The sequence below is a fragment of the Gadus morhua genome, chromosome 9 (assembly GCF_902167405.1).
Source record: "Gadus morhua chromosome 9, gadMor3.0, whole genome shotgun sequence".
Classification (NCBI taxonomy): domain Eukaryota; kingdom Metazoa; phylum Chordata; class Actinopteri; order Gadiformes; family Gadidae; genus Gadus; species Gadus morhua.
Window position 1 is genome coordinate 16,796,441 of NC_044056.1, and position 13,064 is coordinate 16,809,504.

Consider the following 13,064-nt stretch of genomic DNA (forward strand, 5'->3'; position numbering starts at 1 on the left):
ATCACAAATCATTATGCTTCCACCAGCCTTTTTTATACTTGTATTCCGAACTGAATGTTTTCCGCTATCCATTCCTTTATTCATTGAATAGATATTTTTCTGGTTTCTTAAGTCTATAATTTACACTAATTTAATCAACCGATCTGCGGTGGTTGGTGGAAAAAAAAAAACATCATCGTTGAGAGACAGAGCCACTTAAAGAAGGACGTAGGACTCCATTCGTCCGCGTTTATTAAAAATCATACATAGAACACGAACATAACCAAATAGTAAATATAAAACGATGTAGGCCTATTAGTCCTAAGTGGACCATTCTTATCACACCAACATTGTCAATGATACATAGGCTACATTGAATATTTTGTGCTGTAGGCGTATCCAAACAAAGCCTAATACGAATTTACAGAAAAACTGGCCAACATAGTCTGACCAAGTAATTTAAACAGTAGCCTACAAAATAAAAAAAAAAGTTACATTCCAAAAGACATTCCGAAATAAATGTTCGGTATTTTCTTGATTTTATATAATACATTACATTTCCCACCTTTAGCCATAGGAAAGTACTGCTGGCACTGCATGGTCAGAATTTGAATGAACTACCGAAGAGATAGTGTCTAGTCGGATACACCGTTATTCGACTATTTTACTGGTTGGAAAGCACAAATAAATACACAACTTTGCCATCTAGTGTTCAACACTGCATTTTGCAGCCCTGTCCAATCAAGATTCAACTTGTGGTTGTTTTCTTTCTGGCTTCTGAGAGAAAAAAATCCTTTATATTGTATTCCGGTGAATAATCATAGTGCAAACAGTAACTGACAACCCTACATGGACAATTTGTGACATCTGTAAATTGATACAAACCATTGTGAAGTAATTCAACCGAATAGTTTAATAGGACTTTAAAAAAGTCTTCCTCTTCCTGGTACATTCTCATCTTCCATTTTTGAAGACATGTAGCTACTCTCCACAATGAAATCCACGCCTGTGAGGGGGAAACAATTGTATAGTAACATTAGTGGACACATCAACAAACACACTTTATGACCACTAAAGGTTGCCATTTCAAATAGGAGATACAAATGTTCAAGCAAATGTTGACCATTCCACCATTAGTCCAAATGTTCCTGTTGCAGATACGATTGCCTAACTGATCATATATATATTTATATATAAACACTTCAATCACGATTTGCAAGTGCTTTCTTGTATTTTCACAATCAATCGGCCCATGTATTAAAGGGTAAATACTAAGCGTCTCATTGCTCTTCTATTCATATTTTATTTTTCACCAGGCCACTGCTGTGCTGACCGAAACCTAAACTCCCTCCTCTGTCCATCATAGCTCTCACCCATGAGGTTGGCACTGGAGCTCTCCAGCACACGGGCAGTGGTCACGGGGCCCGTCCGTGTCCCAGGACAGCAGATCCATCAACAAGTTGGGGTGGTTCACACAGGACTCGCCTTTCTCTGGCCTGGGGTTGCACACAGGGAACAGCAGCTCTGTGGAGAGGCGGGAGAACCAAGAGGCAGGAGAGAGAGAGGAGGAGTAGGGACAATGAGAGGAGAAGTACAGATGGAGTGGAGGGGTAGATATGCAGAGGAGGAGACGGAAAAGAGAGGGAGAAATAGAGATGGGGAGGAGGGGTAGGGAGAGAAGAGGAGAAGGGACAGAGTGGACAAGTAGTAGAATGCAGAAGAGAAAGAGAAGGAGCAGAGATAAGGAAATTAGAGGGGGAATAGGCTAATTACAGGCTTCTCAAAATATTCCATTATTGAATTGACTTCTTCTGGCGTTTTGGTGGTGGTCATTCTGAAGATCGCAGATCATTGCATTTTAAACCAGCAAACCCCTCAGTTAACCTTAGAATCATACCATATTATCCCCCGATCATGAAAGTATAGATTTTCTTATCTCTGTAATGTGTTTAACATCCTCAGTTCAAGCTTGAAAGGTTTTGGTTTTGCAACAGACAGTTCTCAGTGTTCAAATGTGAAAAAAAGTTCTCGCAAACAACAAATAACACCATGGTTCAAAAGATGAATACACTACAACTACTTAAAACATGACTGAGATACACAAAACTAAGACTGATTGCCAGTCTTAATGGCCGGTGGAAGATAACAGTTCTTCAGTGCATGAAGAGTGGCGTGCATGAAGAGTGACTGTAGCATTCACTCTATGGGCGTGAGCGGCATTTCATGGTCACCTCGTTGGAAGGCACAGCAGAGGTCTGGCCTGCAGTCACTCTGGGACTGACAGATGGTTCCCTCTGTTCCACTGGTCGCATCCTCTGTACATTGACCCCATACACACATCTGATCTGAGCAGCACTCCTCATCTTTAGTGCAGGGCTGAGGGCGCACACACAAACAAACACACACACAGACACAGACACACACACAGACACACACACACACACACACACACACACACACACACACACACACACACACACACACACACACACACACACACACACACACACACACACAGTATTATGTTTCCTATATCCACTGGATAAATACCAATCTCACTCATTTTAAAATGCTGCACACCATATACTCACCATATCAGTCGGGATGCATGGCAGACACTTGGACTTTTCAATCTCATAGAAGCAGTATCTCGTGTCGCCACAGTCTTCATCTATCATGCACTCCTGGAGAGAACAATGATACAACCTTAGGCCATCATATTCTAAACAACAAAACTAAATTAACTAAATAAACACCACAATGCATGTGAAGTCCAAAATGACAGTTGGCTAAGAGCGGGTCACAGAGCAGGTTATTTCAACTTCCTTGTGTTGTCTTTCCCTGTTTCCTTGTTTCTAGACCTTATCTACCTCTAATCATTTGCAATACTTCTAATCTTGCATTAAGGTGCAAACTGGTTGCAAATAGGAAATATATTGAACCATATTCCAATGAAGTTTTCTATATTTAATCATTCATTTGTTAATTAGATCAGAACTAAATAGCAAATCAATAAAACATTTTTTTAATACATTACTTGTAAAGCCAAATATTGGATTTGAATACAGAAACATGTATTCAAAGTGTATAAATCCATTAAATATATTTTTTAATTACTTATAGTCTGACTTGTATTACAGGATTACTGAAATGATGAGTTGTAAACCACGTCCTGAATTTCGGTCTATGAAAGTACTTCCAGCCATAACCAGGCTTTGCATGCTTAGAATTATCTCTCCTCTGTCTCCTGGGAGTAGGCCACTGAATTCCCTCAGTCCTTAACCGAATCAAAGCTTAGGAAGCAAGATTGAGATAGTGCAGTCTGTTAAAGTCCATCATCTGCTTACCACAGCAGCCAAGCCATCTCCTGAACTCTATGGCTTATTACATAATTAGTTCCCTGGTGAGTGACTAAGGGATGTGTGTGTTTCCATGGCAGTCTTCCAAGGACCGAGGATAACCACACCCATGCACATAAACTTGGATAAACAGTTCTATAAACACCTCCCCCCCTCCCACCACACACACACACCCTCTTCTCGTTGACATGTCTAGTCTAGAAAGGAGACATTTGAGAACTAAATTGTCTCCTTTGATTTTCCTCTTTTTCTCATTGTCTCACATACTCATTTTCTCAGTCCCAACCTCTCCTTCACATAGCTGAACACAAGGCAGTTGTCTCCAATAACATCTCCCCACTTCTAGTCAGAGTGTTCATTTCATCCTGTTAGTAATTTCAACTGCTCTAAGCCCACACATAAGTCATATTTAACTAGTCTACTGAATTGCAGGCAGTGCCTTCTCGTTTTCAGCTTTTTTAATCTTTGCTATAAATAGTTGAACATAGTACTATTCAAAATAACAAAAAACACACACGGTTCTGATGCATTTTTCTGATGTCAAGATAACACATCATTGGGCTAAACACAAAACACTGCAGACTTGTAGGCCACGGAAACCCCTCTGCTCGTGAGTCAACTTTATAAGACAGCAGCTGCTATTAATCACCCAAGATCAGTAGTCATTGTTTAAATTCCATCTCCTCCACTTCATAGGGGAAAATAGCTTCTACTGCCTCCAAAAACATACATTTCCTTGCCAGTATAAAGAATGAAAAATGTTATGGATCATTTCAAATTAGTCAACCACATACAGGCACAGATATGCCAACTGATTTAGTCCTTTTCTACAGACTTTCCCGTCTAGTCATCATGCCTGTTCCGTCTCATCCCTGGGTTGGTTTTTATTAGCAAGAGCCTGCTCTATTAATGAAGCTACACTTTGCAAGACTGCCAGGAAAGAACATGGTATTAACAGTGCTGTAAAAACGTTGGAATAGCAACACATGCAGCATGGAAAAATAATGACCTAAAGCCATACTGGTCTTGTCTTGGTTCCATATACTATGATAAGTATAAGGTTGGTCTGACTGTTCAGGATGATCTCACCCTTGTAAGACGTTCCTTGGGTTAAATAAAGCCACAGAAAGTACTCCAGCTCTTAATGTCAGTATCCTCAAGCCAAGGACAACGTGAACTGCTGTATTATGACTTTATTAAATTGTCATTGAGTTAAGTGTAGCATTAGACAGGAAAAACATCCAATGGAAGTATTGCCAATGGAAATGTAACTGAAATATAACTGAAAGGATTAACTCTGCTAGCCTCTTGTTTGACAAAACAGCTTTAGCAGTTTACATCATAAGTAGGCCTGATTAGCCATTGAAAAAAATGGAATGGAAGGGATACATTGGCTCTGAAACTAGGGCAGTTGGATATTTGTTTTCATATGATACACAAACAGTGGCTATGGTTATTTTGGAGTCAGGCTTTTAGATTGACATATGCTGTTAGATTCTCAAACAACTTGCTAATGTTGTATATTACATTATACAATATGTGTTATTACTGTTTACAATTTTCCTTGGCCAAAAATGTCACTTAAAAGCTTGATGCCTGAAGTAATATTACAGTAAACAAATGCGTTACATTCTCTGTGTTAAAAGTGCAGCTACTAAATGAGCTGAAGAGCAACACAGATCATTACACAGGGCTTTGACTGAGACTGAAAAGACAGACTGTTCATTAAAACTCACATGATCGACATTGTTCCACTGGCTGGAGATCTCCACATGGGCATGTGAAAGGTGAGACTCTCTTGTGCCATTATTACTTTCCTACAGAAGGCAAATTAGTAATTATTTAATTAATTTTATTGAAAAAAATAAAAGATAAAGAATTATAAAAAATACATGGAACGTATATGAAAGTAAACATTTACAGATATAATTACCTTCAAATGTGTGGTATAAAGCATAGTACACATTTACATGTTAAGTATGGATTGACAGAATGTTCTGTGTCTTGTCTATAGTGAATTTATTGACAATTTGAAAGGAAATTACGTAACCTTTTCATGTGTTACAATGTATTTGATTGCTGCAATCATATAGTTTAGAGTAGTAGTAGGTCTAAAGACATTGTGATGGTGCGGTGACGAATAATATGTCACCGCAAGATGGCGAAAAAGCAACAAGTTATTGCTGTATCCCTTTTCTTCTAGGTATAAGGCTATTATTTTGTTTGTTTCATATGATAGTTATGCACTACACGACCATATAGGCCTATCATCATTGTTGGATGAACATAAGAAACTTCAGAAGACCTAAGCATCTCTACAACTTATTTTGTGCCAACTTTATGTTTATGCCCACTTTTTAATAAAGGTGATTCATATATTTTATTATGGATTTATATAGTACGTACCTTGTCGTTTGTAAAAGTGTAGTTGTGAAAGGTACCGGGTAGAGCCAGTGACGATAGGGATGATTTGGCACTCTCCGTAGATATCTGAGGGTTTGCATGTGTTTAAAACAAATGAAGTTCAGCTTTGGAGGAAATGAAGTCTACACACGTGTGTTTTGTCACAGTCTATAATCTAATTGTGTAAAAGTCAATACATTTTTAAGTAAAATATCTCTGACCTGATCTACAGCCTCCTCCAACATCTGTTGTGTGTCCTCCATCAGCATCTCCACCTCTCGAAACATGTCATTCAGACTCACTGGTCCACGCTCCACGGCATCCTCGACGCTTCCTCCAGCCACAAGCAAAGAAAAGCCTAAATTCAGAAGCAACACGACCGACTGCATCTTCCAAACAGCAGCGGGACGTTGTGTTTTGTACTAGAGCAGGATAAAGAAAGAGCGCCGTGGGTAGAGAGCTGCCTGACGCATGACGCAGAGCTCACAGCCGGACACAGATGAACAACGTTTTTTATTTGGAAAAGTCTGGGGGGAAGAGAAGGGGGAAATCAAAATTAAACCAGAAACGTTCAAGATGAATAGCTTGACAAAGGAATGAAAGTACCTTGGTTTTCTAGGAAATAAATGTATAGTTTGTGAACTTAAATAGCCTATGGTCTTAATTCACACTCTTTAATAGCTAATATAATCAGAAATTTCCCCAAAGATTAATATTAAGTTCTCTTCATAGCTATAATACATGTTTTGCCCCGTCAAAATACTAAAGTATTGGTAATTACTTAGGACTACATTATTTAATCGAAAGAAACTGTCCAATTCTATTTTCCAGCGTCAGTCTGTCTAGTTATAATAAAAAAAAAGAAAATGTGATTGCATATCATTACCACTAGATGGTGTCGTTCACTTAGGCTATTTCAGACAACCGCGTGGCTAAGACCGTTCGTACCCACACATTCATAGGCAAAAATATACATTTTCATGCGTCTGGACCACCTACGTAGCTTTTGAACATTTATATTTATGTTTTCTGTTGATGCTACGAGCTGGATGGTTCGCACGCACGTAACTCCAAGCGCAGGACACGATAGTAGTTAAATGGTCGAAGGTTTGGAGTCACTTGTTGACGTTTACTATGCATCATTGAAGTTGATACCAGGCACGGCCGTGGCTCCCAGTGGACAGCTGCCGCGGAGCAGTAAATGGACTACCGTGAAACGTGAGACAGAAAGAGGAATGAACTGTACGACAGAGAAAATAGTCTACATAGGTCTACACAGAGACAGAAATTAGAAGACTATTAATTTAGCCTATACATTTAGGCTACGATTAGGTTTAGGCCTATATAAGCAACATTTTTTAAACTATTTAAGTGGGAGCCACAGGAGGTCGGTTCATTTACGAAATTCCATCCACAGGTATTTTCCTGTGCATCATGTTGTCCACCTTGTTCCCGTCCTTGTCCCCTACAATGATTTCCCCATCGACGCCCACCCATTGAAACAATGAGTCGCATTTTACATTGATATTCCCAAATGTAGGCTATCTCATTGGATGTCGTTGGAGTAATCTAGGTAGCACCGCCTTCCAGCGGCGCTCCGGTGTGGTTAGTTAAGTCGCACTTGAAGGGGTCCAAGTGACCGTCATGTGAGCTGTCAGGAGCGGCCAACACCGGGATATCCACCGGCTTTTATCAGTACAAACCGACTCAATATGTTCCTAAAGACAACAACGCTGTCTTCAACCCGAGAGCTATCATTTTGAGGATTACAAAATTGACACTTATGTGTAAGTAGACTGGAGGTGGATTTGACTCATATTTGTGAATGTGCGGCCATTCGATTAATATTACGAAACTTTCGCTTTGATTCTTACAAGCCAAATTGACGAGTAGCCTACTTATACATCGTGGATTTGATGGAAACAACGGGGCTGCCTCTCTGTGGTTGGGTGTTTGTTGGCATTATTGTAGAATCGTAGTATTATTAAGGCTACATGGGTTGTTTAATTATTTAGCAAAGTTACTTAAGGACAACGTCTATATAACGTCAGTGTTTTAGTGCAATGGTTGGTTAAAGTTACCCTTAGTGAAGCTTAAGGTGGAGGAGGCATGTCCAAAATAAATATTTCTAAGCGATAGCCATACCGCTTACTTAAGGGAAACTGGTTTAATTGGGTCAAATGTAGGTTACATTTCCCATGTTTTGCTTAATATGAATGTCCGATAATTTGAATTGGAATGGGCCCACAACATTGAAAGTAATGCGTACAGTCAAAGTTTTCCCCATCACAAAGAGGCAGCATGTAATGCATATGAGCTTCTGATTACATGATGTTGCCAATGGTCATCTCATTCGCAGGCATGGTGTCTAGCAGGTGGTTTCTAAAATCCATGCATAAGGCCCAATGCTTCTTAATTTGTCGTTTGTTGTAGTGTAAGGTTTGAGTTGAATTATAAACGTTTACCTTATTGATCTGCAAGAAGGGCTTAACCACGTTTAATTAAACTGACACAGAAAGCCCTATAAGCTGGAAACTTTTAGGCATTTAACTATATTCAGATGGAAGCGGAATATGTATGCTGACAATAATTTACTATTATCCTGCTGACTTTGATATCTTTGTTTCTATTTACAAATATGGAGATATTTAAAATGAAAGTATTCCTCATCAGCAACAACGTCACACAAGCTGCCACTTCCTGGAATAACTGGCAGACTTATAAGGGGGTGAGAGAGTGGGAGTCAGGGACAGCAAGATAGAAACATAGAACGTATGACGGAGGGGGGCAGACAGAAATACACTAGGGAGGCCAGTGTCCCCACTTTAAGCTTCAGCATGTCCCCACTGTTAACCACCACATGTGGTAGCAAATTAAATGCTCTGCCTGAACCTGTCCACAATACATTCGGAAACATTGTTGCAATATTCAGTGTTTTACAGCTTATACCAATTTAAGCCGCCTGTTTGTCTTTAAAATCCTGAAGACGCATGACTCAAATCCCATCCAATAATGTAGAGGTTGTTAAGTTAAATCTAAACCAAGCCCACAGACATTTGTGTACTTTTTTAAGTCCTTGTGTGGGTGTGGATGGATTTGCAACAATGGAAACAGCCAATTTTCTCTATTCTCTTTATCTAATGGTGCCATCATCATTACTGACCATTTATCTTTACATACCAACTACAAGGTCTATGGGGAATTATCAGGAATTATCAACAAAATATGTATTGGACTACTTCTTATTGTAACTTGACTCTCTATGCAAACATTTTGGCCATTACAAAGGAGAAACCTGATTACTTTGTTTTCATGAACCAACACCATTAACTAGCCTAAAAGGCTAAAGCCAGCTCCAAACTTCTTTGCTACACTGTGTTAATACTATAAGGATTAGGAATGGTGGCTAAGCCCACAAGCAACACTCTAAACCAGTTTGGTTTACATCAAGCTTTCTAATATATTCTCAGCAATACATTAAGTTTCAGCAACGGTACCAGACAGTTAAACTTCCTCTGGGCTTGTTCTGCTTAAAGGTCCTGCTTAACCAAGCTGTGGATTGTTCTAGCAAAGATATGGAGTATGCAGTATCGGGTAACACTTAAGATTCACCAGATCTACTCCAGAACCAATGGAGCGCTTGATGCATTGCAGCCATGAGTAAACTCTCTGGCCAAAGCTGGCCTGTAGCTTTGCTTATTCTTAATAGGTTTACCGGATTATGAATGGGATGTTATCGGTTATTGGTCACATTGGAGAGAAGAATCCTCTCCTATTTAATCATATTGTCTCTAACCCTACTTGGCTATTGTCTTTACCCATGCAAGCCTGACACTGGTGTGGTGTGGTTATTTTATTTATCATTTCATGTGCTATCCTGTGCTAACTATATCTGACTTTGTATCAACTGAAGACAAAACGATAATCATAATGTATTGTGACTGCCATGGGAGTTTTGTTTATTTCAGGTCATAACTGGCCTTCATTTGGGAAAAATTGTCTCTGCATCTGGCCACGGCAAACACAAAATCTGTTTTAAATAATCGTAATATCACATGTCTGTTTGTAGCTCCTAGTATGTAGCTTGTTTTCCCTTTTAGTTCTTGGTTTTTACCAAGTGAAATCTTTGTACAGAGGGGGTTTGATAATCACTTCATTACAATTAACAGACATTTTTTATGGATTTGAACATAACTAATCAGAAACTATTGACTATAATCTTATTGTTTTACATTGATTTGAATTGTTCTCCTCTGGAAGATTTGTATGTACTAATATTTGCATCTCATGCTAATTATCTAAGCAGGTGTGCGTTTCCGATGAGGAAGTTGCTGTTTCATTGCCGAGTACAGTTTCTATTCCCTGTAGTGTTGACATAAAATTAGTTTCTTGTAGGCATACTCTCAAAAGAATATATCAATATTTGCATGTTAGTGTGTTCTTGCAGGGCTGAAAAGATCTTGTGCGTTCAATGGTTGAACAGATCTTGTAAGGTCTGCAAACATGTGGACTACATCAGCTTAAGGCTATTTATGAATCGTTATTCAGCTTTGTTTAACCAATTCTAGCCCATTTACAAATTCTGGCAAACATTTCATCTTTAATCTAGACAGATAAAGAGAGTGTTGCCTGTTTCTTGGCACCTCACAATTAAACAGCCTGCTTCACCATAGGGACAGTGGCTGGCTAATGTTAGATGTATATCTTTGAGTATGAACATTAATGTCTTCCAGCTATTGTTCCTAAGTTACATTTATCCTGTGACACTGTTTGGTTCTTTGAAGCAGAAATGCTGGGGTCAAATAGACGCCAAAATGATTTAGACGAAATAGTCAGCATTTTTCAAGGCTTAATTTAATACCCAGTTCATGTTTTACTGTCGATACCGGGACGTAAATAAAGAATTACAGCATGCCTGGCTTTAGTCTCTGTTAAAAAAATGTTCAACCTTTAAAGTGTCGAATGAAAATTAGGTGTCTCACAACAACTTAAGATACAGTGCTGTACACAGGGCATACTGCTTGACAGATGACTACATTAAATCATTAGAAAATTATCTTTTGCTATTTCAGAGACATCAGGTCCGATAACCTGTATTGCTTTGCATTCTTTAGTCAACTTGATAACTTCAAAAGCAACCGCTGATGTTGTTTAACATCAGAGAGTGTTTTCTAACTGCTATTTGTTGAGTGTTCCTTTGCCAGGAGGCCCTTTGGGTTGTCGGAGATCAAGGTCACCAACTGATAAGATAAGGCACTACGTCTCCACACATTGTAATTGTCAATGATCAAATCAAACTAGAACTGCAAGCAGTTATCCAGGGGTCCAAGCGATGTGCATTTCGCCGGCACAACGCGAAGCATGTATTCAAAACGCTACCGTGAACCTGTGGATACACACTGGGAACAGGTAGGGCGGCTAGACAATGAAAGGAATGGGGGACAAAGCTTAGATGATGAAAAGGAAACAACATATGGATCTGTCCATCACATTTCATGAGGAGTTTCATCAATTGTTGACCGCCATCTTGTAAACCAATGCAACGTTTTATTGGGGAGCAGAGCTGTTCTCTTTTCTGAGCCTTTCTGATGACTTTGCCACTATATAAGAAGTGCTTGCCAATGCATTTCACTTCTCCTTGCGACGACGCCGGACACCTCCATCTGAGGCCTCGGATTAATGTGAGGCCTCCGACTAATGTATGTTTGTTGTATGTTATTGTACGTTTTATTATTCAAATAAATTAGCCTAATTGTTATGTTCGGATGACTCATTAGTCTTAAACAGTTTCTGCGGAAACATTTGACAGTGCATATGTTTATTGGAAGGTTATCTTATTGTTGCGACTGCAACAATAAGTATCTGCAGTCCAAAGTTATATAACTATCTATATCTATACTGGTACGGAGATATTTTTGGTTACGGTCCAGAAAGAAACTTCTGGCATATAATCAGGAACTAGACTGCTCTAGACTGATTAAACAGATTACAACCACACATACATGCAAGAGAATATTAATGACCATTGCCCTCATCAAACTAAATTATTAATCAAAGCACATCTGTCTGACCTCTACCTTTTTATTTTTATAATTTTTTGGTTGATCTTACTGCATTTATTATGTTATTTAATACGATTTATTATATGTTAAAAAACCTTATCATATGCCTTGCCTTTTGTATTTTCATAACACAACTGTGTACTGGTGTTAGGTTAGCTGACGTCCGTACCCTTGTGGTACAATACCACAGAATTAACCTTTTGGGTATACAAAGACTCTGCCTTTCCCTCAGGCTGACCTACAAACCTCCTCCTTTATCGTTTCATTCTTGTCAACACATCAATAACTCCCCAGAACTAGTTTCTTCTCACGAGTTAGACACACCCTATACAGTAAATCCATTACAATACGGTGCACTCTTCGCAAGTTCCATATTTTGTATGCAGGACCAACTCGGTGCAGCCTACCTTTTTTGAGATAGTGTGATAGGAAATATGGATACTAGGGATGCACCGATTTTGAAATTCTTGGCCGATACCGATACCGATGTTTAAAATAACAATTTAGCCGATGCCGATATCAATGTTTGTTTTTTTTGGTGTTATTTATTTCCCCTTTTGTATCAGGGAAACAAACGCACGCAGACAAGCACCTCGTATACACGCACACACAATGACACAGGGAGAGGGTTTTATGATTTGTATGTAATCAATCTGTATATTTCAACAACTGCTCCATCAACATTCAACATCAAAATTATTTCAACCTGGGCTTAGGCAGATAGGCCTACATGCGAAAACAGATCTTTATTTATTTTACTGAACACAGCCTGCATGACGGTCATTAGCGAAACTATGGCCAAAAAAATAGCTTCACACGGTGTGTCTTTTTACAATTCATTTGTTACCAGCATTCGTAGTGTCGATCAGCTGAGACCTTAGTGTCGGAGCAGAAGACCTTGACGTCGCTTAGCAACCGAGACAGCGTGCATGTGTGGTTTGTTTACAAATAAAAGTGAAAGAAAATGTCGGTCATGTGGGAGTATAGAGAAAGATCAGCGCTATGCAGTTTGTAAGACATGTTCCAGTGACGTTTCAAGAGGAGGAAGCATTCAACATGTAAACATCGGCCACGGAATGTCATATTTTCCGATACGCCGATGGCAGTCAACAACGCGAATATCGGCCGTTACCGATGTTCGTCCGATGCATCAGTGCATCCCTAATTAATATCAAACTTGGGGAGTAAAATATTTAGCTGAGGGGGCATTGCACCGTTTTCCCCTCTCCTGGGGCCGGGCCTCTGTACCTTGCTGATTACC

At 39.3% G+C, this 13,064-nt stretch overlaps 2 protein-coding genes across 7 annotated transcripts in view; one reads left to right on the forward strand and one right to left on the reverse strand.

The window, feature by feature from the left end:
* Nucleotides 1–191: 191 nt before the first annotated feature.
* dkk3b (dickkopf WNT signaling pathway inhibitor 3b) lies at nt 192–6,263 on the reverse strand. Its single transcript, XM_030366988.1, has 7 exons — nt 5,963–6,263; nt 5,745–5,828; nt 5,075–5,155; nt 2,571–2,663; nt 2,211–2,355; nt 1,353–1,503; nt 192–985 (listed from the first exon to the last, which is right to left on the reverse strand). The coding sequence occupies exons 1-7, from the start codon at nt 6,128–6,130 to the stop codon at nt 961–963; spliced, it is 747 nt and encodes a 248-aa protein (XP_030222848.1). The 5' UTR covers nt 6,131–6,263; the 3' UTR covers nt 192–960.
* A 1,015-nt stretch (nt 6,264–7,278) lies between these two features.
* mical2b (microtubule associated monooxygenase, calponin and LIM domain containing 2b) overlaps nt 7,279–13,064 on the forward strand; it is a 36,339-nt gene continuing 30,553 nt past the window's right edge. The window contains exon 1 of one of the 6 annotated variants that reach the window (XM_030366953.1): nt 7,279–7,528. The gene's annotated coding sequence lies outside the window, so the exon portion shown is untranslated. The remainder of the gene's footprint in view (nt 7,529–13,064) is intronic. The other 5 variants (XM_030366947.1, XM_030366948.1, XM_030366949.1 and 2 more) reach the window with 5 other exon arrangements.